Source organism: Carcharodon carcharias, chromosome 1 (genome assembly GCF_017639515.1).
Source record: "Carcharodon carcharias isolate sCarCar2 chromosome 1, sCarCar2.pri, whole genome shotgun sequence".
Classification (NCBI taxonomy): Eukaryota; Metazoa; Chordata; class Chondrichthyes; order Lamniformes; family Lamnidae; genus Carcharodon; species Carcharodon carcharias.
The window spans coordinates 105,361,173-105,387,739 of NC_054467.1; the positions used below are offsets into that span (position 1 = coordinate 105,361,173).

The following is a 26,567-nucleotide window of genomic DNA, read 5'->3' on the forward strand; positions in this document are numbered from 1 at the left end:
TCCTCATCTCAATCTTAAAAAGGAGACCTCTTATTCTTAAACTGGGGATGGGATGGGGGGGAGGGGGTGGTGATGGGGGAAAAATGACAGAAAATGGGATGGGGGGAATAAAAAAAGGGATAAAACAATGAATAAAAACAAAAATAAATAAAAATAAAAATGAGTGGATAAAAAGTAAAAATGAATGTAGAAAAAGGGGATTAAAAAAAGGGTGAGGATAGAGGAGAGGGTTCACGGTCTGAAGTTGTTGAACTCAATGTTAAGTCCGGAAGGTTGTAAAGTGCCTAATCAGAAGATGAGGTGCTGTTCCTCTAGTTTGCGTTGAGCTTCACTGGAACATTGCAACAGGCCAAGGACGGACATGTGGGTATGAGAGCAGGGTGGTGTGTTGAAATGGCAAGCAACAGGAAGGTCTAGGTCATGCTTGCAGAAAGACCAAAGGCGGTCACCCCGTCTGCGTTTGATTTCCCCAATGCAGAGGGGACTGCACTGGGAGCAGCGAATGCAGTAAATTAAATTGAGGGAAGTGCAAGTGAAGTGCTGCTTCACCTGTAAGGAGTGTTTGGGCCCTTGGATGGTAAGGAAGGAGGAGGTAAAGGGGCAGGTGTTGCACCTTCTGCGATTGCATGGCAAGGTGCCGTGGGAAGGGCTGAGGTGTTGGCAGTGATGGAGGAGAGGACCAGGGTGTCACGGAGGGAACAGTTTCTAAGGGTTGCTGACAGGGGGACGCGGGGAGGGTGTGTTTGGTGGTGGCATCATGCTGGAGTTGGCGGAAGTGCCAGAGGATGATCCTTTGAATGCGGAGGCTGGTGAGGTGAAAAGTGAGGACAAGGGGGACCTTGTCATGATTTTGGGAAGGAGACGAAGGTGCGAGGGCAGAGGCGCAAAAGGTGAATTGGACACGTTGAAGGCCCTATCAACCACAGTTGTGGGGGGGGATCCTCAGTTAAGGAAAAAGGAAGACATGTCAGAAGAACTGTTTTGGAAAGTGGCATCATCAGAACAGATGCAACGGAGGCGAAGGGACTGAGAGAATGGGATGGTGTCCTTACAGGAAGCAGAGTGTGAGGAGCTGCAGTCAAGGTAGCTGTGGGAGTTGGTGGGATTGTAATGAATATTGGTGGACAGTCTATCACCATAAATGGAGACAGAGAGGTCAAGGAAGGGAAAGGAAGTGTCAGAGATGGACCATGTGAAGATGATAGAGAGGTGGAAATTGGAAGCAAAATTGATAAATTTTTCCAGGTCCAGACGAGAGCATGAAGTGGCACCGAAACAATGATCGATGTACTGAAAAAGAGTTGTGGGAGAGGGCCTGAGTAGGACTGGAACAAGGAATGTTCCACCTACCCTATAAAAAGACAGGCATAACTGGGGCCCAAGTGGGTACTTGTAGCCACGTCTTATATTTGGAGGAAGGTGAGACAAGTTTAAGGAAAAATTGATCAGTGAGAGAACAAGTTCAGCCAGGCGGAAGACAGCAGTGGTGGATGGGAATTTTAGGGCCTCTGTTCAAGGGAGAAGCGGAGAGCCCTTAGACCATCCTGGTGGGGGATGGAGGTGTGGAGGGATTGAACGTCCATGGTGAAGAGGAGGCGGTTAGGGCCAGGGAACTGGAAACTGTTGATATTACATAGAGCTTCGGAGGAATCATGGATGTAGGTGGGAAGAGACTGGACAAGAGGAGAGAGAACGGAGTCAAGATGGGAAGAAATGAGTTCCGTGGGGCAGGAACAGGCTGACACAATAAGTCTACCGGGACAGTCCTGTTTGTGGATTTTGGGAAGGAGGTAGAATGGGGCTCTCCAGGTTGGGAGACTATGAGGTCTATTTTGCTTTAATGAGACCTTTTTAAAAAAACAAAAAGCACTGGGGTTCATTTCCAGAGAGATAAGAAGTTATGTTAAACATATATAGAACTTTGGTTAGACCACACTTGGAGTGTTGTGCACGTTTCTTGTCTCTGGACTATAGAAAGAATATAGAGATGCTGAAGAAGATGTAAAAAAGATTTACAGGGTGGTTATACCTATCGAGACAAACTGAACGTGATGGGGGTCTTTTATCTAGAAAAGCCAAGACTGAAGGGTGAGCTGATAGATGCTAGATAATTATGAAAGGGTTTAAGATCAACATAGAGAAAGTATTTTCAGTTGTAGAGGGTCCAAAACTAGGAGACGTAAACGTAAAAGATAGTCACTGATAGATCTAATTGGAAAGTCAGGAGCATCTTCTTTACACGGGGTGTGATTAGAATATGGAACTCGGTACATGGAAAAGTTGAGGCGAATAGTATTAATGTATTTAAGAGGATAATATATATATATATATATACACACACAAACACCAGGGAGAAAGAAATAGAAAATCATGCTGATAAGGTTAAAGAGAGGTGGGACAAGACTTATGTGATACATAAAGAAGTTGATCCGAATGGCCTGTTTCTGACTATATATTATTTCTTATCTGACCTTTAACTCTTGAATCTTCTGGTTTTGGCAATCTACTTCAGTCTGAAGTTGTTTTCTTTCAAGCTGCAGTGCCTCAGTTGCACAACTCTGTTGCGATGTCATTTCAGAAATGCTTTCCATTTCTTGTCGTAGATTAGTAAGCATCTTGTTTTTCTCATTCAACTCCATTTTCACTGAATCATTATCACTCTGCATTTTCTTTAAGTGGGTAACAGCTTCTTCAAACTGATCGCAAATGGTCTCTTCTGCTATTTTCATCCTATGAATTTTTTGGCACTTATCTTCAATTTCATGTTGCAATTTACTTTTTTCTTTGGCTTCATTTTCCAAACATCTTTCCTTTTCTTTTATTGATTCTTTCAATTGACAAATGGTTGTTTCTGTTTTGTCAAGTTGCTGGTTCTTCTGATTCATCTCCTGTCCAGTTTTATAAAGCTGTTCCTTACAGATCTCATATTGTTTGACTAAGGTCTTGCTTTTTTCTTGGTCTTCAGTTCTTTGCTCCTCTAATGCTGCCTTTGGTTGAACAAGGAAAAGAAAAGGTGAAACAATCTAAAAGCATTTTTATTCTAAAAGAATTCTATTGATTTCAACCTTATAGTATGGGCCATGGTCTTTTTCCTAATGTCTCAATGCATCAAGAAAGCTCTTATAAATTTTGAAGCAAATGTTCTGGCACTATTCATTACCAATACATTCTCAGTCTTTTCCAACATAAGTGGTACAGTGGAGTAAAACTGTTCAGTGTGGAAGAGACTTTTTTTTTTCTCTCTGGCCACTGGAAGTGATATTCAAAAGTCTGTCCTGATCTGCATTCAGAAAATTGGTCCTTTGCATGTTCTATTCCCTGCAATGTTTCTGCTTTGAGATTTACACTGCCAACCCCACACTTAAAGAATGTCTTGTGGTTAGAGGAAATGTTTTCCAAACTTAGTCTTATACCATAAAAACCTGTGGAAACAATAAAGAAAAACTTTATAATCTTCCATATTTAGAAGGAACAAAGAAGCACTTCAAGGCCCCATAACAGAATATGTAAAATTTGAACCTATGGCATGTATGATAGAGGACTTGTTACTTAAAGCAAGAACAATACAATCTTCAGGCAAGAGATTACATAAGTGACTGCTGCAAATTCAATTTCTCGGCTAAGCCCTTTGTGACAGATTAGTTTTGTCATATGAAATTCTACCTAAAATACATGAAACAAGCTTAAATGGCCTTGAGCCAACCATCTTCAGCTATTTCATCAATGATCTTCCCTCTGTTATAAGGTCAGAAATGGGGATATTCACTGATGATTGCACAGAGTTCAGTTCCATTCATAATTCATGAGATGATGAAGCAGACCATGCCCACAGACAAGACTTGGACAACATTCAAACTTGAGTTGATGTGCCTACAAACAGATTCATGCTACACAAAGTCCAGGCAATGACCATCTCCAAGTAGAGAGAATCTAGCCATCTCCCCTTGACATTCAACTGCATTACCATCGCTAAACCCCCCACCATCAATATTCTGGGGGTTATCATTGATAAATAAGGTGGTTACAAGAACATGACAGAGGCTGGGCATTCAGAAGCAAATAACTTACCTCCTGACTCCGTAAAGCCCATTCACCATCTACAAGGCACAAGTCAGGGGTGTAATGGAACATTCTCCACTTGCCCGAATGAGTGCAGCTCCAACAACACTCAAAAAGCTCCATGCTATCCAGGACAAAAGTAGTCTGCTTGATCGCCACCCCATTTATCACCTTAATCATTCACTTCACTACTGTCTCAGTGTGGCAACAGGGTGTACCAAGTATAAGATGCATTGCAGCAATTTGCCAAGGCTTCATCAAAGTTCCTTCCAAACCCTTTAGTGCCTAGAAGGACAAGGGCAGCAGAGAAGTGCTAAGGGCCGTGTAGGCTGACTATGTCACCTCAAAGGGGGGGTGGCATGGAGGAACACTGGGCAGAATCGTCCCAGATTTGCATTAAGTGCGGTAACGGGCGTGAAAAAAGACGTTTTACCCACTGGCCGAAATGACTTTTGTGCTATATCGTCCCCTTCCCACCTCATAAATCTTGCAGTTACGGGAAACACGTGTGATCATTGGCAGGTAGCCTTCGATTTGCCTGCCACACCATTACCTTGCCACTTCCTCACTCCAGATGCTATATTTAAACTGTAGCCGCACACACAGATCTCAATGCTTGTAGTCCAAGACTGGTCCAGTGAAGATATGGCTCGAAAAACCAAGAACAGTGCAACCCTCACCCCCCTCACCCACACCGATTCAGTGACGCATCCCTGGGACACTTCTGGATGCCGTGGAGACCCGCCATGATATACTCTGCCTCTGTTCTGGCCGCAGGAGGCCCATTCGCCTCACTGCTCTGGCTTGGGAGGTGGTGGCAGATGTGGTCAGTGCCAACACTTCACACAAGAGGTTGGCCATCCTGTACAAAAAATGGATGAATGATCTCATCTGTGCTGCTAGGGTAAGTCAACCATCTCGCAAATCTCAACTCACCCACTCATACGCCCATCACACATTCATTAGTATCTCATTCACTACCAGATCAATGGATATCACCACTCACTGTCTCACACACACCCTCACATCTCCATCTGGTCTCATCCCCTCTGGAGACTGCCTCCTCAGCCCTCACCATCTTGAGGCCACTTGCACAGATCAACATGTGCCCCCACACACACCCTGGGATACCACCCTTCCCCAGCATAGCCATCGCCCTGCAGCCTCTTCCCTTGCCTGAGGCCAGTTCTCCCCCTTCTCCAAGCAAACCTAGCCCTGCAGCTGTTGAAAAGCCAACCCTGCCTTACAGCTGGTCTAACATGTAGAGACTGCCTGTGAGCATCCCTAAAAGTGATGTGGTGCTGTCTTTGAAGCCTGGTGCTGATGACTGCAACTAAGTCCCGAGCAAAGTGCAGCTTGCCAGGTGCATGTCGCTTATATACTGTTGTGAAACACATCAGAGTCCCTGGATGATCATGCTAAAATATTGAAATTAGGTTCCTGATGTGTGATGGCAGAAAACCTGGCCTGTTATTGACGAGTGGAGCGGACGATCGCAACCTGGTTTCATGACAGCGTAAAACCGATTGTTGGCCTTCTCGTCATATTGTCCATTTACGCCTGCCATGACACCCGCCACCAACAGGACCAGATGATTCCACCCGCTGTGTGCAGCAGGATGTTTACCAGGTACACCCATTTTTGTTGGGTTGGGGTGTGGGGGGGAGGGGGTCAATGATTGCTAATCCAATTGAAAAGAGGTCCCTTAATCGAAGAAGTTTGCGAATCACTGTCCTAACTAACCTGACATTGCAATTGATGCTGGTACTGTTCCTTCAGAGAGTTTATCACACCATCCAGCCGCAGTATTTCCTGATTTTTGCACTCCAATTCCTGCTCCAAGTTTTCAACAGAGATGCTGGTACTTGTGCCACGTTCCCACAGCTTCTGGTTTTGCTCTTTTGCCACTTTAAGGTCCTCTTCAATTTTACAATAGTCAGCCTGAAAGTCCAACACATAAAACTGACTATAAGTTGAAAAACACTTATGCCCACAGTAAATAACTTATTAGGACAGTTTTTTTGGAGTTTAGGAAATGGAGGCAATAAGGACGTACTGGGCTGAATGTGCAAGAAATTGCAGTTGGTAGGACCTCATGAACCTGTCATAAATGCACGGATGCAATTCCTTTCTTTCTCCCCTCCCCATCCCTCACCTTGACCAGCAGGTCAGGCTTTGCCTGCTGGACCCCTTTATTACTTCTCCAATAAGAATTAAATTGGAGCCACTGGGGGATGAGCTTTGCAGAATCAGGAAGCTACAAACAGAAAAAGGAGCAAAAGTTTGACAGCTCTCAGTTGACTGGAGGCCAATATGCCCAGTGAGATGGGTGGCACCAGCTATAAGAACGAGGCAAGTGGGACACTGTATGGAAAGAGGGTAAGGGATTGAAGACCAGGAAAGCAGTAAGCTGTTTACTTTTTTTTTCGATTTTGACAAGGAGACTAGGGAGGTCTGGGTAACACCCTTCCTCCTTGCATCTACAGCTCCTGTTCTAGATCCCTGAGTCATTGGGAATAGTCTGTTTCTCTCTGCATTGTACCACTCCTTCATAACTTAAGCACTTCAATCAAAACATTCACTAATCTGAATTTTAATGAAAAATGCCCTAATTTTTCCAAGTCATTTTCTGTATTTATATTTCCTCATACCAGGCAGCATCCTGGCAAATCTAAGTTGTCCCCTCTCTATTGCCTCCCTGTAGTGTGAAGCCCAAACTTGCACATAATACTCTAACCGTGATCTTCTGAAGGTTTTATAATGATTCACAGTTCCATGGCAACTTTTATATTCTATACTATCATTGTGTTATCTTGTCCATTGCCTTATCAACTTGAGATGGTACTTTTAATGTCTTGTAAAGCTAAATGCCCAAGCTTTGTTGCTCTTGCACATCATCCAGCTTTCTTCCAAAAGTACAATTATTTTAATTTGATGCTTTTAATTGAAGTGTATCACCTCACAATTTACTGACACTGAATTCCAACTAGCACTTTCTTTTGCCCATTGCACCACTTTATCAACATCCCTTTGCAGCTTCACTTGGTCCTCAGATTTATTTCTATGCCTCTTATTTCAATCTTTTCTGCCCACATCCAAATCATTGTTCTAACAGTGAACAAAAGCACAATGAGAGCAGCATCGTGAGACATCACTATCCATTTTTATCACTGAGAAACTCCTCTCAACTTTCTACTCTCTGGGCGGAATTTAATGTCCTCCCTGAGGCTCATTTGGTGGCAGGGGGGCATTTAATTGGGCCGGTGGGTAGCATGGGGTGGGTGTGGTTTGAGAGAGCATGGAGATGGCATGAGGGGATCCGAGGGGACATAGAGGTAGCACAGGCAATCTGATAGGGCATGGGATGGATGGAGGGTGGTGGTGAGGGGTGAAATTTAGGGGGCCTTTAGTTGATGTTGGGAGAACTGAGGTAAGCCTTCTAACCAGCCTTCTTCACCACTCCTCATGCAAACCTGACCTCTGTGTAAAATGACAAAAATCTTGGGCAAAGTTACACATGGGTTGGGTGTGCATTTTGGAAGGTGCAAAAGTATGTAGGCCAGGTTTTCCCAAGCACACATGAAAATCTGGCCCCTGATCCTTGAAAAAGATTATCTAAGCAAGAGTTGCTGTCAGTCGAATCAGAAGTGGGATTGATTGGTATTTGGCCTACCCAATCTACATATGGTTTACTTTTCAATACCCACTCATGGTGGCATTGGTAGTTTGTCCTATAATAATGTCATGAAATTTTCCAAAAAGAATCTAACTGGAAAATATTCATTATAGAAAACGAATCAATTGTAGATCTAAATTATAATTAATTATAATTAAAAATAATATGTCAAAATTATTTTTCTGATGTGAAGTAGAACAGAGGTATGATGCTAATGATGAGAGAAGAGAACCAAGGGCATAGTCCGAACAAGGCATTATAACAAACTGCCTTCTCTTCTGACTCATGCATGATGTGAATGAACTTCTTGTAAGTGGTGTCCTTGGATCATTTTCCTCTGTGGGATGATTGGAATTCTTATTTTAACCTAAAAGGTCAGCAAATAAAGGACTGTGTAACAAGCAATGTGCATAAGGGGAACCTGTAGATGTGGCGTACTTGGATTTTTAAAAGGCATTCGAAAAGGTGCCACATCAAAGGTTACTACATAAGATAAGAGCTCATGATGTAGAGGGCAACTTTTAGCATGGATAGAGGATTGATTAACTAACAGGAAGCAGAGAGAATGGATAAATGGCTCATTTTCGGGTTGACAAGCTGTAACTGGTGGAGTGCCACAGAGATTATTGCTGGGGCCTCAAATATTTACAATCTATATCAATGACTTGAATAAAGGGACTGAATGTATGGCTGCTGAATTTGCTGATGAGACAAAGGTAGGAGGGTAAGTTGTGAAGGGAACATAAGAAATCTGAAAAGGGGTATAGATAGGTTTTAAGAAAGTGGGAAAAATTTGACAGATGGAGTATAATGTGGAAAAATTTGAACTTGTCCACTTTGGCAGGGAGGTCAGAAAAGCAGCATTTAATTTAAATGGAGAGAGATTGTAGAACTCTGCAGTACAGAGGGATCTGGATGTCCTGGTAAATGAATCACAAAAGGTTAGTGTGCAGGTACAGCAAGTGATTAGGAAGGCAAATGGAATGTTGTCATTTATAGCAAGGAATGGAATAGGGATGTTTTGCTACAATTACACAGGGCATTGGTGAGACCATATCTGGAGTACTGTGTACAGTTTGGTCTCCTTACTTAAGAAAGGATATTATTGCATTAGAAGCAGTTTAGAGAAGGTTCACTTGACTAGCTCAGTTCGCTGGACAACTGATTTGTGATGCAGAGTGACACCAACAGCATGGGTTCAACTCTCGTACCAGCTGAAGTTGTCCATGAAGGCCCTGCCTTCTCAATCTTGCCCCTTACCTGAGGTGTGGTGGTCCTCAGGTTAAACTCACCACCGGTCACCTCTCTCTCACTGATGAGAGTGCAGCCTATGGTCCTCTGGGACTATAGTGACTTTTCTTTCCTTGACTGATTCCTGGGATGAAGGAATTAACTTATGAGGACAGGTTGGGCCTATATCAATTAGAGTTTTAAAGAATGAGAGGTGATCTTATAGAAACATATAAGATCCTGAAGGGGACTTGACAGGGTGGATGATGAGAGGATGTTTCCCTTTATGAGAGAAACTAAAACTAAGGGCCACAGTTTAAAAATAAGGTGTCTCCCATTTAAGAATGAGATGAGGAGATTTTTTTTCTCTCAGAGGGGTCATTAGGGGATTTGCTTCCCCAGAGAGCAGTGGAGGAAGGGTCACTGAATGCATTTAAGGCTGATTAAATAGATTCTTGATTGACAAGGGAGTCAAAAGGTATAGGGGTAGACAGGAAAGCAGCGTTGAGGCCACAATCAGTTTAGCCCTGATCTTATCAAGTGGTGTAGCAGGTTCAAGGGGCCGAATGGCCTACTCATTCTTCTCATAGAGTCATAGAGGTCTACAGCACAGAAAAAGGCTCTTCGGCCCTTCGAGTCTGCACCAGTCAAACAAGTACCTAACTATTCTAATTCCATTTTCCAGCACTAGACCCATAGTCTTGTATGCCATGGCATCGCAAGTGCACATCCAAATACTTCTTAAATGTTATGTGTGTATCTGCCTCAACCACCCTTTCAGGCAGTGAGTTCCAGATTCCCACCACCCTCTGGATGAAAATATTCTTCCTCACACCCCTCTAAACCTCGTACCCCTTACCTTAAATCTATGCCCCTGGCTATTGATCCCTCTACCAAGGGGAAAAGTTCCTTCCTGTCTAAGCTATCTATGCCCCTCATAATTTTATACACCTCAATCATGTCTCACTCAATCTCTTCTGTTCCCAGTCTAATTAGTATATTCATATGTGTAACTGAAAGTCTATGAAAACCAGTTAAAAGCATCAAACAATTGTAATTAACTACAAAAAAACTACCCTTGCTGTATTAAATGTAAATGATTTCAGTTTAAAAGCTAAGCAGCAGCTAAACTTACCATTAACAGTTGGATTCGGCCATTCGTGCTTTCAACCTGTTGCCTGAATTCATCTCTTTCTCTCTTGCAATTATAAACCTCACAATGAGATTGCTCTACTTGCTTTTCCAAGTTCTCTATCTGATGAAACAGCACAAAAGTGCAATGAAGCTATATATCGGTTTAAACAAGGCTGTTTATTTGTGTCATAATACCAGGGGAGCACTTCCTGTACAAGCGCACTTGCAGTCTCAGTATCAGAGTGCCAGCTGCGTGCATAAAAACAAACACGTTGGCTTGACACAGACTAACAATAAAGTTCAACTTCCCCATTTTTAGGTCTGTGCAGTCCTTACCAAATTGCAAGTTCAAGTATCTAGTCCACCTCCCACGACACCCACATCCCATGTATGAATAAAAAAAACCTATCATTTATCAACTGTTCACTCTTTATAACTTGCTTCTGATGATTCAGTAAATGAAGAAGGTATATAATCAGAAAATTTCAGTAAATGAGATTCTCAACTTCCAGTGTGGAGAATTAATTGCAATATTTATTTTAAGGACACTTTTTGGTAAAAAAAAAAAATCAATAAAACAGTATTTTGACTAAAATATTTAAGAAGAAAAATCATTATCCAATGTGGAATTCAAAAATCATGACCTTGGAATTAAGGGTCACATTATCAACCAAATGAGCTACCCGAACTGTTTGGGAACTCCTTGCACAAAGCCTTAACGCTCTGTATCTATTTTAAGAAGGCAGCACTCACAAACTCATCGAGATTGCGATCTCATCACAGATTGAGACCCATGATGGATTGTTGCTAACAAATAAATTATGTTTTTCTATGTGCGACAGAGCTTCACTGAAATGCTACAGAGTATTATATTGCCACTTGGTGGTATTACTGGCAACATACACAACTGTAAATATTGAATTTTAATATTGGAATTCCCATGGGAAATGCTTACATTGCAGGTTCCAATGCAGTGTGAGACTACTACGTTATTATCTCTTTTTAATAGATCCAAAGTCCTGCCGCTGACGGGACATGTACTCTGATCCCCCTGTTGTGTACAGTCAATAAAATTCTACGTTGATGTTCCACAACTAAAGTATCATTTTAATTTAATCATTGGCAACTTCTGCATAGTTCTTGTCATGATACAACAATATAATGGACACACAGTATATTGTTTATAATTTATTATGTGATAAACCCTGAAAATTAGTATTGTTACATTGGATTTGTGGATTACCTAGGCAATGACTTTAACCTTTTCCAAGTTTATTTGGATAGGAGGGAAGTGTACCTTTTACAGATATTGCTACCAGAACAAAAAGTGACATGAATTGTTTAACCCACTCTTTTACAAGGTGTGTCTCTCATATTTCCAATAAGGTGGCAAGGAAACAGAATGTTGCTAACATCAAACAACTCCTAATTTTTTTGTGCCACTACATTCCTTTTTTTTAGGCCAGAGCAACTAAAAGAAGCTATTGTATAAATATATGTTTACCAGACCTTCTCCTCATATATCCTTTTCGCTTCCCGTAATTCAGTTCGCAGGTGGCAGACTGTGGACTCCAGTTCTGTAAGCTGTCGTGAGTACATCGTGCTCTGATTCCTTGCTTGTTCTCTGGATGCAGGAAAAATACTGAATTTTTTTCAATACATAACACGGGAAAAAATAGTTGTGAATTTAAATATATATTCTACAGTCATGAATATGATTAAACTCCAAACAGCAACTGCAATAAAACAAACAGGATGGTAAAATTTAATATTTAAATGTTTTATAATCTTGAAATATTTGGTACCACCACCATGTTCCTCCTTCCATCAATTACCACAATTAGAAACATTCCCAAAATCAACAGAACTCAACTAAGCAAACATGACTCTAAATGGATTAACAATAACACTTGAGCAGAAATAAAGAGGAAAAGTAAGGATGTAAAAATTCTGCAGAGGCAAGGGGAGCTGTTCACTGGGATTACTGAGAAAATACAGAACATTGTCAGAACTATAACCAGTGAAGCAAGCAGAAACCTGGAAGAGGGCATAGCAGCTGAGGCTAAGAACAACAGTAAAAGATTCTTTATATACCTAAGCAGTAAAAGGTCCATTTAAAGAGATGAAAACTGTAATTGTTACGAATGGGTTTGAAACAGAAGATGACCATAAAACTAAAAATTCTGAATGATGACATGGGAAGGCATGAGCAGCATGCCCATTCCAAAGAACGATATCTCAAGTGAAAGGAAGGGAGAAACTTAAAACATTTTCTATTATGAGAGAAAAAGCACTGAGAAAACTACTGGAACTAAAGGTTGACAAGTCCCCTGGACCTGAAGGCCTGCATCCTAAGTGCTTAAAAGAAGTGGCTGCAGAGATAGTAGATGCATTGCTCATAATCTTTCAAAATTCCCTAGATTCTGGAAAGGTCCAACTTGATTGAAAAACCACAAATGTGACATTTCTATCCAAGAAAGAAGGGAGGCAGAAAGCAGGAAAGTATAGGCCATTTAGCCTAACATCTGTCACTGGGAAAATGCTGGAATCCATTATTAAGGAAGTAATCAAAGGACATTTAGAAAATCCTAAAACAGTCAGGCAGAGTCAACATGGTTTTACATATGAACAAGGAGCAGGAGTAAACCATTCCTGCTCTGCCATTTAATAAGATCATGGCTGATCTGATAGTAACCTGAAATCTGCACCCTACCTACCTATCACCCCCTTGCTTCCCAAGAATCTATCCACCTCTGCTTTAAAAATATTCAAAGACTCTGCTTTCACTGCCTTTTGGGAAGAGAGTTACAAATATTCACGAACCTCTGAGAGAAAAAAGTTCACCTCATCTCCGTTTTAAATGGGCAACCACTTACTTTTAAACTGTGACCCCCAGTTCTAGATCCTCCCACATGAGGAATCATCCTCTCCACATCCACCCTGTCAAGACGCCTCAGGACCTTATATGTTTCAATCAAGTTGCCTCTTACTCTTCTCAATTCCAGTGGATACAAGCCTAGCCTGTCCAGTCCAACCTTTCTTCAAAAGTCAACCCACCCATTCCAGGCATTAGTCTGGGAAACCTTCTCTGAACTGCTTCCAATGCATTTACATCCTTTCTTAAATAAGGTGACCAATACTTTACACGGTACTCCAGATGTGGTCTCACTGGTGCCCTGTACAACTGAAGCATACGCACCCCCCCCCCAACTTTTGTATTCAATTCCCCTCACAATAAATGATAACATTCTATGGGCTTTCCTGATAGCTGCATACTAGCCTTTTGCAATTCATGCACTAAGGTACCCAGATCCTTCTGCATTTGTGAAAGGGAAATTGTGTTTGACAAATTTATTAGAGTTCTTTGTGGATGGAGCAAGCAAGGTGGATAAAGCATAACCAGTGGATGTAGCATATTTGGATTCCAGAAGGCATTCAATAAGGGGCCACATAAAAGGTTACTACACAAGACATGAGCTCATGGTTTTGGGAGTGAAAAATTGGATGGATAAATGATTGGTTAACCAAAAGGTAACAGAGATTTGGGACAAACGGGACATTTTCTGGTTGGCAAATTGTAACTAGTGGGTTGTCACCAGGATCAGTGCCAGTCTTCAACTATTTACAATCTATGTTAATGACTTGAATGAAGGGACTTAGTATATTGTAGCCAGATTTGCTGACAATACAAAGATAGATAGGAAAGCAAGTTGTGCGGAGGGTACAAAGAGTAGGCAAAGGGCTATGTATAGGTTAAATGAATAAGCAAAACATTGCCAGATGGAACAATAATGAGAAAATGTGAGGTTGTCTATTTTGGCGGGTAGAATAGAAGACTGCAGAATACTGAGGGACAAAGGAACCTGACAGTCCTGGTACATAAATCACAAAAAAGTTAACATGCAGTACAGCAAGTAATTAGGAAGGAAATGGATTGTTAGCCTTTATAACAAGGGGGATGGGGTATAAAACCAGAGAAGTCTTGCTACAACTATATAGAGCATTGGTGAGATCACACCTAGAGTATTGTAAAAGGTTTTGGGAATGAATTTTATAGCCACAAATTGAGTGGGTGGGTGGGCTGCTTCTCCCCACCCCACTGCACTTACCTAAAATATGGCATAACAACATTAGCAATCCTGTGTCATTATGCTGGCCTCTGTTATTAAGGAAGGTGAGCGAGTACTGAAATTGGAAGCTCACCCACCACTTTAAAAAGAACAATTAACAAGCTATTGAGTTTGTAAAGGACTCAAGTGACTGCAATTTTCTTCTGACCATTTCACTTTTTGATAGTCAGGCTAGAAAATGTTTGGGGGTGATTTACGCCAGGTATGAGGTGGCAGCACAAGGGCAGATGAAAGGGCCTGCAAATGGGACCATGGCTGCATGTAGCAGCAGAGCCTGTTGGTGATGGTGGCAGCATTTGGATGTTATTAGACTTTATTTATTCACTGGTTTAGGCCACCATGACAAACAGGGAGAGAGTGAGATGGCAGGGGATCTTTAAATTGGTGGCCATGATCAAGTTTCGGATCACAGCAATACCCTTCTCCCACCTTATGTCCTGGCCTGGATGCCCGGTTGGGCACAGAGCCCCTTTCCAATGCAAACTGGCCACCTTCCCACTAGGTGGCCAATAATGGGCCATCTGGCTTGATTGACATGCTGAGATGGTGGGGACGGGAGCAACAGACCACACACTTCTCATTGCTCCACCCTCATCCTGCTGAAAACCATAAAATCCTTTTCTTACTTAAGGAGGGGTAAACTTGTATTGAAAGCAAAAACAGAATTACCTGGAAAAACTCAGCAGGTCTGGCAGCATCGGCGGAGAAGAAAAGAGTCGACGTTTCGAGTCTTTGTATTGAGTTTTGAGTTTTGTATTGAAGGCAGTTCAGAGAAGCTTCACCTGGGATGAAGGGGTTATCTTATGAGGAAAGGTTGAGCAGACTGGGTCTGTATTCACTGGAGTTTAGACGAATGAGAAATGATCTTATTGAAATATATAAGTTTCTGAGGGCACTTGCCAGGAAAGACGCTAAGAGGATGGAGGGAATTTAATGAGGGCTCGTGGGGGGCCCAACGTCTGCCACCAAAATTGATGGCATCTGTGCCCACCTGGTCTCTGCATGCCCAAGGGAGTTCAGTCCCTAATTGAAAGCGGGATCCCTGTTACCTGGGCTCCCAGCTCCACAGGGGACTTTTAATTGTAAACATCCCCCAGTGCGGTGGGAACCCCGACCCTGAGAAGCTGCCAGCCAATCAAAAGCTGGCCATACTGCATTATCGGCAGCATCACCTGGAGTGGTGACCACTGCCGGCCCCACCTCACCCATTCTGCATGTAAACCGGCAGGGTCTGCTAGGTGGTCTTCCTCACATGGCGAGGTCTCCCTGCCACTGGTTGAATTCTATTGTTGCTCACTTAAAGGCCTTAACTGGCGTCCAGGTGGAAAGGTCACCGGCAAGCCTTCCCACCCCAGACTTAATCGGAGGAAGGCAGGAAGATGGTGGATCTTCACCCTGCAATTACATGCACCCACTCCGCCTACAAATTTGCAGGAGGGGTGGGTGCATTAAATTCCTCCCAATGTTTCTCCTCATATGGTTTCAAAATAAGGAGTCTCCAATTTAAGACAGATATGAGGTGGGATTTCTTCTCTCAGAGGGTCATTAGTCTTTAGAATCCTCTACCCGAGAGGGCAATGGAAACTGAGTCATTGAATATATTCAAGACTGAGTTAGACAGCTTTTTGATCTGTAATGGAATCAAGGGTTATGGGGGACAGGCAGGAAAGTGGAGCTAAGGCTACAGTCAAATCAGCCATGATCTTATTGAATGGCGGAGCAGGTTTAAGGGGCCAAATGGTCTACATCTGCTCCTATTTCTTATGATCTTATGTAAACTGAAAGACTTCAGCATGTACAAGATGGAACTTCTAAAGCAGGTTACGTGTACTCAAAACAAATAAATTCCCAGTGATAGATGGTTTTTACCCTAGGCTGCTGAGAGTAGGGAGCAAAATTCAGAGACATGATCAATCATATTGAGTATGCACCAATGGACACTGGGGAAGTTCCAGTCAATTGGGAACAGGCAAATATGATACACATATTCAAAAAGGGTCACAAAGCAGACATAGAAAGCTACAGATTTAATTCAAAAACAAAAATTGCTAAAAAAAAACTCAGCAGGTCTGACAGCATCTGTGGAGAGGAAAACAAAGTTAATGTTTCGAGTCCGTATGACTCTTCATCAGAACAATTTTTGTTTTTGTTTCAGATTTCCAACATCCGCACTATTTTGCTTTTATCTACAGATTGAATTAGTCTTTTTGCATCCCATATAAAATAATGGAGTTAGTTATCAGGAATAAGCTTGAAAATCACCTGTGCAATAATAAACTGCTAGACAGCAGTCAACATGAATTCTAAGGTTAAGAACCTGCCTGACTAACCACCTCTACTTCTTTGAGGAAGTGACAATCTAACTGGATTGTAGGAAACCTTATAGACTTGGTGTACCTTGGCTTTTAAAAGGATTTTGCCTTTCCACATGAAAGATTATCAATTGAAACTGAAGCGGTGGTTTAGAGTAAGCCCAGGAATTGGATATTAATGCAGCTGAAGTGCTCATTAGAAGGGTTATATGTGTTATGTGCTACCAGGGCTTGAAGCTGAGACAATTACCATTCTAATTTACATAAGTTACCTCATTCAGAAACTCAATGCAAAGTGGTCAGAGTTGCAGATGATATCAAACTGGGAAGGGCAGGGGAATCAGCTGTTGCAGCTCAGAAATTACAGAATGAGCTGGACTAAATAAATGTGGCCAAAACAACAGCAGATGAAATTTAATACAGACAAGTATAAGATGCTACATATAAGAAAGAAAAATAGATGATATGCATATTCCACGAATGGTGTTGAATTGGCGAAGAATGAAGTTGAAAGACACTTTGCAGTTTTAGTGGACGACACTAGATATGTCCAATTAATGCAGAATAATAAATAAAGATAATAGCATGTTTGAGTAAATAACAAAAATAGTGGAATGTAAGTCAAAGGACATAATGATCAAACTAAATAGTGCTCCCCAAAGACTGTACCTTAAATACCTCATGCAGTTTTAGTCACCAAGAAACAAGAAAGACATGCCAAAGGGAACGTCTATGGTACATGTAAAGAAACAAAAGATGTTTCTAGAGGAGGTGTGAGTGGCAGAATGTTGAACAACTGCCACCTAAAAGCAAAGGAAGAGAAAAACAAGGCAGTAATACCAAAACCTGCAAAGATAAAGGAGACAAAACTTGAACTTGAACCAATCCCTTTGACCTTGCAATAACCACCCTTCTGTAATTTACAGCCAAATGTTCCTCTGGGTTTGGGGAAACCCAACTGCACACTTGCACAGCTGGCAAACTGCATATCTGTCCCACATGTGAATTCAAACGCCATTTTTGCCCTTTGACACTGGAGTTAAGTTCACAGTACAGTTTGCAAGCCAGGAACCAGTGCAGGAGGAGTATGGGTGCAGAGGGGTTCTCCAACACAGTATCCCAGCTCCCAACAGGGTTTAAAAGTCCTTAATCCTTATCCTTCACCTCTCTCACTCCCCACCCATTCCCATGCCAGCCCATACCCTCTCAATGCCATGTTTCCTCCATAGCTACGTATTAATGGAACATTTCTGGGGGGGAGGTGCAGGGGGAAATGGGCTTCTCACCATCTGTTAAAAGCCTCCATATCATTAATACTGAAAGAAAAATTGCATTCTTCCAGGTGTGAAAAAAAACCTTCTAATATTTGTAATCCTATTAGCTGGTGTCAACAAACCAGAAGGAAAGAACAGGTTCTGATTTCAATTTCAAAGCAAAATGCCTGTCAATCAATATAGGGAAGCAGATGATTAGATTTTTTCAAGTTTAAAAACCAGTCTTTTTTTTTAAATTAGCCAGAATCATTTATATCAGAATAGAAAAAACAACAGCACAGGTTGACAAACCTCAGCAGGGGCAGGTGGGCATTTTGCACATGAACAAAGGCCAGAGGAAGATGGTACGGGGTTGGGAATGCTGACTAAAATCACATTTCCTCCGAAGTGTGGCCATTTCTGCACTGAGTAGCGTCACCGAACTGTGGCAAAAATTTGTCCCTTAATCTCTCCTGTCTTCAACCCAACACAGACCTTCCCTTTTATTCTTTTTCAAACCCTCCCTCTTTCACTTGCTTGAAATCTATTACATTTCTAACATTTCCCAGTTCTGATCAAAGATTCTCAAACTGAAATGTTAACTCTGTTTCTCTCTCCATGGTCACTGTCTGACCTGCTGAATATTTACATTTTCTCTTTTTAATTCAGATTTACAGGATCTGCAGTATTTTGATTTTGTATTAGTGCTCCATAACTGCAGGATTCACTTTATTTGACATATTTCATTAAAAAGCTAGTCCATTAAATTTCATATCCTTGTTAACATATATATCTACAATTTGATACCTGGTAACCAAGTTCCAAGTATATCCAAGTAACAAGCACCAAGGGACTTGTATGGTTTTTCAACTCTTCAAAGAGTCATCTAAACAATGACGATAATGCATGGTGGATTCTACAAACCAACTGCAAAGATGGAATGTACTAATTGATTTTCCTGTAGATCTTCCTGCGTCATTTTGGTAAAGGTTTATACTTACTGTATGGCCTCCACTTGATTCTGGAAACTTGTGGCAAAGCTGCGAGAACGGTTTACTTTTCCAGTTAGTGCTGACAATTCTTGTTCATGTTCATGATTCAGCTGCTCTATTCTATGAAAAAAGGATTAGGAGTTACTCTATAATTCACCACATGGTACCTTTTTGTTTTAAACGATACACCCAAAAAATATATTTTCAAAGTACTGTGCAAAGATTCTTTGAGAGGATCACAACATTGCTGCCCTTTTAAAAGGAATATCAATTAAGAACAAGGAACAACTTTATTTATTTTCATTTATATATTTTTTTAAAACATCAACAGAAGTTGATCTCCCATGACATCTCTCCACCACGCTTGGATTTTTATTGTTTGTGGGGTGCCCAGGTGCACACAAGCAGCTTTCCTTCTCAATAAGTGTGGGGGAGAAATTCTGGCTGACTATTAATTAGTCAGTTCATACCTGGATTTAAGGGCAGAATCTTCCGGTCGGCGAGCAGGGGCAGGCCCAACACGCTGACGTGTAAAATGACATGCGATGATGGCGGGCATGCGCCCTGACATCACTGTTTGCCATCATATTATTTCGATCGGCGGGCACTCACCAGAGTCGGCTGCGCACTCACCGAAATGTCAACGGCCTATTAAGGCCATTAAGATATTAATTAAAGTAATTAAGAACGCTGCCCGCCCAAGCGGCCTTTCCGTTTTTCCGTAAACCTCATCCACAGGCAGGAAGAGGTTTCCTGAAGCTTTTATAAAATTAATTAATTAATTTTCCCACCTTTACAAACATGTCTCAACTAAAGTGACATGAAGGGGACATCTTTGAATAAATATTCAAATCCATTTTTAAATTATTTTCATAACCATTCAATCTCCCTGAGGCAACTCTGTGCCTCAGGGAGATTGCTGCGCTCTTTCACACTCATGCGCAAAAGAGCGCTGGCCTCGACTCTCCCTCCTCTCCCTGCCTGCACAGGTAGCGCTGAGCACTATCAGCCACATATTACGCTGGGCGGGCCTTAATTGGCCCACACATCTAAAATGGCGGCGCGCAGTCAGTCACGGGCGGCGTTTGGCTCCATGCCCGCCCCCACCTGCTCCCACCCAGCCCACCCGCCTGCCATAGGGAAAATCCAAGCCTGGTAAAGTCAGTCTAACATTATGCATGGTGGGGTTGGGTAGAAGGTTGCAAGCTAAAGCCTTGATTTAGTTGTCAGAGTCAAGGAAGGATAGAATTTAATACTTGATTATCTTGTTATTTCTCCTCTCACATGACAGTAAAATAGACCATTGTCTGATCTAACCAGTGTTCAGGAGCCAATCCTTGACATTCCTTTTCCTCTATTCACCCAGACTACAATTTTTATTGCAAATTGGTAAAGAAGGTGTTGGAGAATACTGTGAGAACCTCGATTATTGCATTGCAATAAGTCCTCACTTTAAGTTCTGACGGACTCGAAACATCAACTACATCCCTCTCCACAGATGCTGTCAGACCTGCTGAGATTTTCCAGGTATTTTTGTTTTTGTTCTAGATTTCCAGCATCCGTAGTATTTTGCTTTTATCTCACTTTAAGTTGCTCCACTTAACGTCATTTTAGTTTCAAGTCATTTATTCTTTAGGGCCTATTTTCTGATTTGCGCCTCCATTTTCATTTTTATGTCATTTACATGCGTCAGCGTGGAGTTGCGCATCGTCATTGCAGATCAGCATACAACAAGTGAAAGAAATCCTGCTGACACGAATCTGTGGAAAGCCAGGCAAAGAATATTGGAAACCCATCTGAAGGTGTTTGGAGGGCTTGGGTAGCCATTTGTGACGCAGGATTAAATATTTTCTTCAAAGGATGAAGAACACTTGGGAAGAAAATGGGGGCAACAAATCGCAATGTGAAGAGATAAAAGGAGATGTGAAAATGTAATGCAGCATTTCATAATTGAAAGGTTACTAAAAGATATTTTTCAAAATACATTTAGCTGTATGACTGGAAGAGCTGCAGAAGAAAACACTTAGGGGACAAGGTTTCTAAGTCTTACAGAGGAAAACATAGCAGAGATTTTCTGTGGATTTTAAACATAGCAGAGATTTTCTGTGAATTTTAGGGAAAAGGTCCGAGGATCCAGGGTAAGAGACTGCTCCTCAGCTACCAATCAGAGAACAATCAAATTATACAGCACAGAAGGTAGCCATTCAGCCTATCATGCCTATGTTGGCTCTTTGAAATTGTAGCTATCCAACTAGTCCCTTTCCCCTGCTCTTTCTCCATGGTCCTGCAATATTTTCCCTTCAATTTAAAGTGTTTCTTGTATATTTAGTGACTTGTTTTATTTTGAAAGTTATTTCAGCTAGGAATGCACAGTGCTGTACATATATTGTACAGATTTTCAATGTGTACATTGCTTTTTCCAGGCAAGAAATGTCCGAAGGAACCTAACTCCGGCATTAGCGCTGACTCCCACGATCTACTTAAAGTTGTTTCACTTTAAAGTCATTACTTTCAGGAACACAACTGCAACTTTAAGTGCGGACTTGCTACAAATTATCACAACCTCAGACAGATAATCACCTTGATACTCCAGCTCTGGGATTTAAGACTCTCAGAGCAAATACTCTATTGGCAAAGGATACTGCAGTGAACAGAACATAACAGGAGTTTTCATAGTGTTAATACCAATCACAACACCACCTACAAGTGTAACAAGCACTGCAGTTAAATGTTGATACTTTTAGAATGGTGCTTTCCATTAATAAAGCCCTAACATAGAAGTTTTAAATGTATGTGGAGATGGAATGTTGCAACCCATACAACATTTTTAATACACAATAGATTGTATTTGTCAAGTACTCAAGACATCAGAAAAATAGCTAGAAAATATTGAATCAAACAATAAAATGAAGAAAAAAACATTCCATTTATCTAGTGCCTTACCACACCTCAAAAACATCCCAAAGCATTCCATATTGAACAAATTTCTTTGAAGCTCAAAGATTAATTATGTAGTAGCCATTCTGCATACATTAAGGTGTCACAAAAACCAACAAATTGATCAGAAAGAGGAACGTTAGCTGGGACAATGGGCAAAATTTATCATCTCATTGAAAGGAACCCACATTTGACTGTATAACACTCCCTCAGCACTGCACTGAAGTACAGATTGTTGCTGTAATATTATTATATTATGTTATGCTAAACCTTTATAAAACACATAGACCCCAGTTGGAGTATTGTGTTCAATTAGAAGCACCACGTTAGAAAAGATGTCAAGGCCTTAGAGAAGATGCAGGAGGGATTTACTAGAAATGAGAAACGGTAATGAGAAACTTCAGTCATGTGGAGACACTGGAGAAGCTGGAGTCAGAGCTGAGAAGGTTAAAAAGAAATTTGATTGAGGTTCTCAAAGTCATGAACCGTTTTGATACAGTAAATAAGGATAAACAATTTCTCATGCCAGAAAGGTATTCTTCTCTAAGGGAATGGAGTATAAAAATAGGGAAGTTTTGCTAAAACAATACAAGGCACTAGTTAGACCACGCTTGGAATACTGTGAACAATTTTGGTCCCCTTATCTAAGGAAAGATAATGGCATTGGAGGCAGTCCAAAAAAGGTTCACTAGGTTGATCCTGGGGATGGAGGGATTTTCTTTGAGGGGAGGTTGAGTAGGTTGGGCCTGTACTCATTGGAGTTTAGAAGAATGAGAGGGAATTGAAACATATAAGATTCTTAGGGGGTTTGACAGGGTAGATGCTGAGAGGTTGTTTCCCCTTGTGGGAGAGTGTAGGACTAGAGGGCATAATCTCAGAGTAAGAGGGTGCCCATTTAAAACAGAGATGAGGAGGAATTTCTTCTCTCAGAGAGTAATGAATCTGGAATTCTTTACCACAGAGGGCTGTAGAGGCTGGGTTATTCAGTATATTCAAGGCTGAGATAGACAGATGTTTAATCAGTAAGGGAATCAAAAGTTATGGGGAAAAGGCAGGAAAGTGGAGTTGAGGATTATCAGATCAGCCATGATCTCATTGAATCGCAGAGCAGACTCGATGGGCCGAATGGCCAACTTCTGCTCCTATGGCTTATGGTCTTAGAAGGGTTGGTAACCAGATGACACAAATTCAAGATGATTAGCCTAGGAACCAGTACTGACATGAGAAAACATTGATTTATTTAACAAGCTGTTGTGATCTAGAATGTACTGCCTGAAAGGACAGCAAAAACTCTCAATAGTAACTTTCAAAATGGAACTGGATAAATACTTGAAGGGAAAAAAATTACAGTTCTATGTTGAAAGAGTAGGGGAGTGGGACTAACTGGATAGCTCCACTGGAGCCATCACAGGCACGATGGGCTGAGCAGCCTCCTTCTGTGTAGTATCATTCTATGTTTCTATGAAAATGTAACAACAAAAGTAAAATCAAAATTCTTAATTGTTGGGCTAGTAGAAAGTTCTGAGCAGCGCTTTATGCGCACTAATGGTATCCACTCCAATAAACGTTTAATTTCAGCTAAAATATTGTAGAGCAATTCCTGAGTAAAGGTGGCTGCCTCCTCACAGGAGAAGAGGAAACTGGAGGGAGAATTAGTGTTGTATTTTTGAGTTGGATCCTCAAGTAGCTTGCATTCACAGCAACAGTGATGAGTGCCAGGAGCTTAGTCCTCTTACAGTAACACATCCCAAGAAAGTACTGAAGTGCACATATACTTGAATTCAATATCATAATATCCTCTTTAATAGTTTAAATTAACAGTGGAATGATAATAAATATAAGTCATTATTCGTACACTAATGATGCATCATACCATTTTATTGCATACATCGATAGGAATGCATACAAAGATAGGAATTTTAGATTTCCTATCTTTGTTGTGGTTTTCTTTAAATCCAGTTCAGCCTCCAAATAAAAAGGAATGAGTTAGCATTCATTGGAAAGGGAGAGGGGAACCCCCTCAAACATGGTCATTTTTGAACCATTCAGAAAACATACAGTGATCCTCCCATCCCTGTTGAATTATAACATCCAACTTTTTAAAAATTGAATCATAGAACAATTGATGACTAAATAAATGCACACAAAAAGAATAAGAATCACTAAATTGACCAAATCAGAAAAGCACTGAGGGATGATTGTACGGCGAGACCTGTACTCAAAGGAGAAGGGAAAGTGTAAGTTAAAATCTTAAACATTCCTCAAAATTTATTTATTCTTCAGATAGGAATGCTGTAAGCGAAAGGAGTAGAGAAAAATGGAGATGTGAATCTCCAGGAGTTAATTTTGAGGCAAGCCTCAATTAGATATAAAAGTACTTAACTTGAGCACCAATTCAAGACAATAACTTGCAAATTATTCCATGTAGCAAACTTGAGCTTGCCAAGATAGACTATTTATAGTTTAGTCTGTTATGACACAGCAGTTGGCAGAGGGAATCTTTAAACAACTGTCTTAACCTATATTTTCAATTTGTATGTTGGTGTTCCAACTCTGAATTCAGAAATGAAACCACCAAGCCTCTGGAGGTTTTTTATATAAACTAAATTAAACATTTATTAATTTTAACAAGAAATTAAACACATGCACGTCTGCAAATTACTACCATAATAACCATTAAACAAATCCTCAAATTAATCACTCCCAGGTAATCTTCCCCAAGGCAACAACAACCCATAGGCTTAAACAGATACTAGGCAAAGCACATTTTATCTTATGAATTCAAAATGAGGTCCCTTTCAATGTGTTCCTTTGCAGACACAGTGGTAAGCTTACCGGCTTAGATCTTACAGGCCTCTGACTTCCACACACACAACTTTTCTACATATATCTAGCCTTCTCTTTGAATGCAAATTCTCATTGTATCACCAGGCCCTTTGAACTCCACCTCTTCTAACAATAAAACTCCTTTCACAGTACCAATTTTATTAGTAATATAAACATATTGCTTGGTGTCTCCCAGCTAGCTGCAAGATTTCACCCCAGTCTTTGAATGGTTTATTCAACAAAATGTAAATGCACTCTTTATCTTACTGTATATCATCTCAAAACTACTATGCATCAAAGCACCCAGGCTAGCTGGCTTTAATTTAAGTAAGACACATACACTCACACCCACAGACACAGACCCTACTACAAGTCCAATTTAAAATAATTTCCAATAACATTATATACATTAACATCTCTTCATGGCAGGTCTATGGCACAAGCAGAATAACGTCAAGCTGCTCATTTTAGCTTATGAGCAAGGATGTATTCTACCACACATCCAGCCAAATATTATTCTTTTATAACTTTCACTGACTGCCAAGTTTCATATAAATGATTGGTTGCTCCATGTAAAACACAAAACTTTTTATACCTGAACAAAATGCTGTTTTCCATCCAGAGAAGACAGATGTGATGGAAGGTAAAATTTCAGGTACAATTTAAGGTTCAAATTTCAGGTGTAGTAATAGGAGTGCTCTATGTCATTGCCTAAATAGTATGGAGGAAATCGCCAAGTACGCAGCTGACCCGTGCTTCAAATTAAAAATATATGGGGAAAAAGTTGTCCCTCCCTATTGGGGGTGGGGGAGGGGGGGGGGTGCAAGTGTGGGAGTGGGCACGAATGGGTGCGTCTCCGATCGGCACCCCCAATCGGGGGCACGCCGCCATTTTACATGGGAAGGCCAATTAAGGCCGTGCAGCGTGACATCTCCCAGGAAGCACTATGCGCTCCCTGTGCAGGCGGGGTGGGGGGAAGATTGCCTCAGTCAGAAGTGCGCTCTTTCACGCATATGCACAAAAAAGCGCACAGATCTCCTTGCGGCTAAGTGCTGCTTCAGGGACACTGTCACATGAGTTGGGATATGTCCATAACTTTTATTGAAACCTTTATTAAAAATTTAAAAACCCTCATGAAACTTCATCCCGCCGTGTATGAGGTTTCATGCTTTTTCCGAAGCCTATCAGGGCTCCCGGCTTGCCCGCCAACCTGAAGGTTGGATAGGCAGATCCATTAATGACATTAATTAGTTTCTCAATGGCCTCAATTGACACGTCGGCGGGTGCACAGCTGACTCGGCTGTGCCCCCCGCTGACCTGAAAATGGAAATCACGCGGGGTGTTGTCGGGAGTTCCACCCAACGCCATCCTGCGCCATTTTATGCGTTGGTGAGCGGTTCCCCCCCCTCACTTGCCGACCAGAAGATCCTGCCCATGAAGTACGATATTCACATAAAAGCAAGAGTTGAAACAGATCAGAAATGGGCTTTCAAAAAGCAAGGCTCATGTTGCAGGTAAACGCAATAGGAATGTGTAAAGTTTGGGTTTTCACCTGTTTAACATGAACCTGGAAACATGAAACACAAAATGCCAACAAATTACCCAATGGACTGAAAAATTTCAAAAAGAAAACAAGATAGTTGGAGTACTGGATAGCCAAGGATCAAGGAATTTAAATTAATTTGACAATTTATGATTTTATAGTGGAGCTTTTTCTGAATGCTGAATAATTGCCACATGAGAAAAGATACATCGCCTCAATAAAATCTTCCTCCCAAGAGTCGCATTAAATAACTGGCCATTCCAAGGGAAGCTATGAGTATCCAGGGCTCTGTTTGAAAGAGTGGCTCCTGCCTTTATGGTGTGAGCTCGGTAAGACTGTCATGACCAGGGATTCACCAATTATTGATTAATCTCCTAAATAAAAAAAATGATTAGACATATAACTTGAAACTGCATTTCCTTAAAGTGGCAGGGTATTGCATTCAGATGTCTCATGTGCAAGCATTTAAATACGT

At 41.2% G+C, this 26,567-nt stretch overlaps 1 protein-coding gene across 1 annotated transcript in view; it reads right to left on the bottom strand.

The window, feature by feature from the left end:
* Nucleotides 1-26,567, bottom strand: part of LOC121282549 (coiled-coil domain-containing protein 158-like) — a 187,254-nt gene that overhangs the window by 76,256 nt on the left and 84,431 nt on the right. Inside the window, exons 9-13 of the mRNA XM_041196290.1 lie at nt 18,796-18,906; nt 11,609-11,723; nt 10,101-10,220; nt 5,803-6,000; nt 2,472-2,987 (exon numbers count right to left, since the gene is read on the bottom strand). Of these exons, the coding sequence (XP_041052224.1) occupies nt 2,472-2,987; nt 5,803-6,000; nt 10,101-10,220; nt 11,609-11,723; nt 18,796-18,906 (1,060 nt within the window). The remainder of the gene's footprint in view (nt 1-2,471; nt 2,988-5,802; nt 6,001-10,100; nt 10,221-11,608; nt 11,724-18,795; nt 18,907-26,567) is intronic.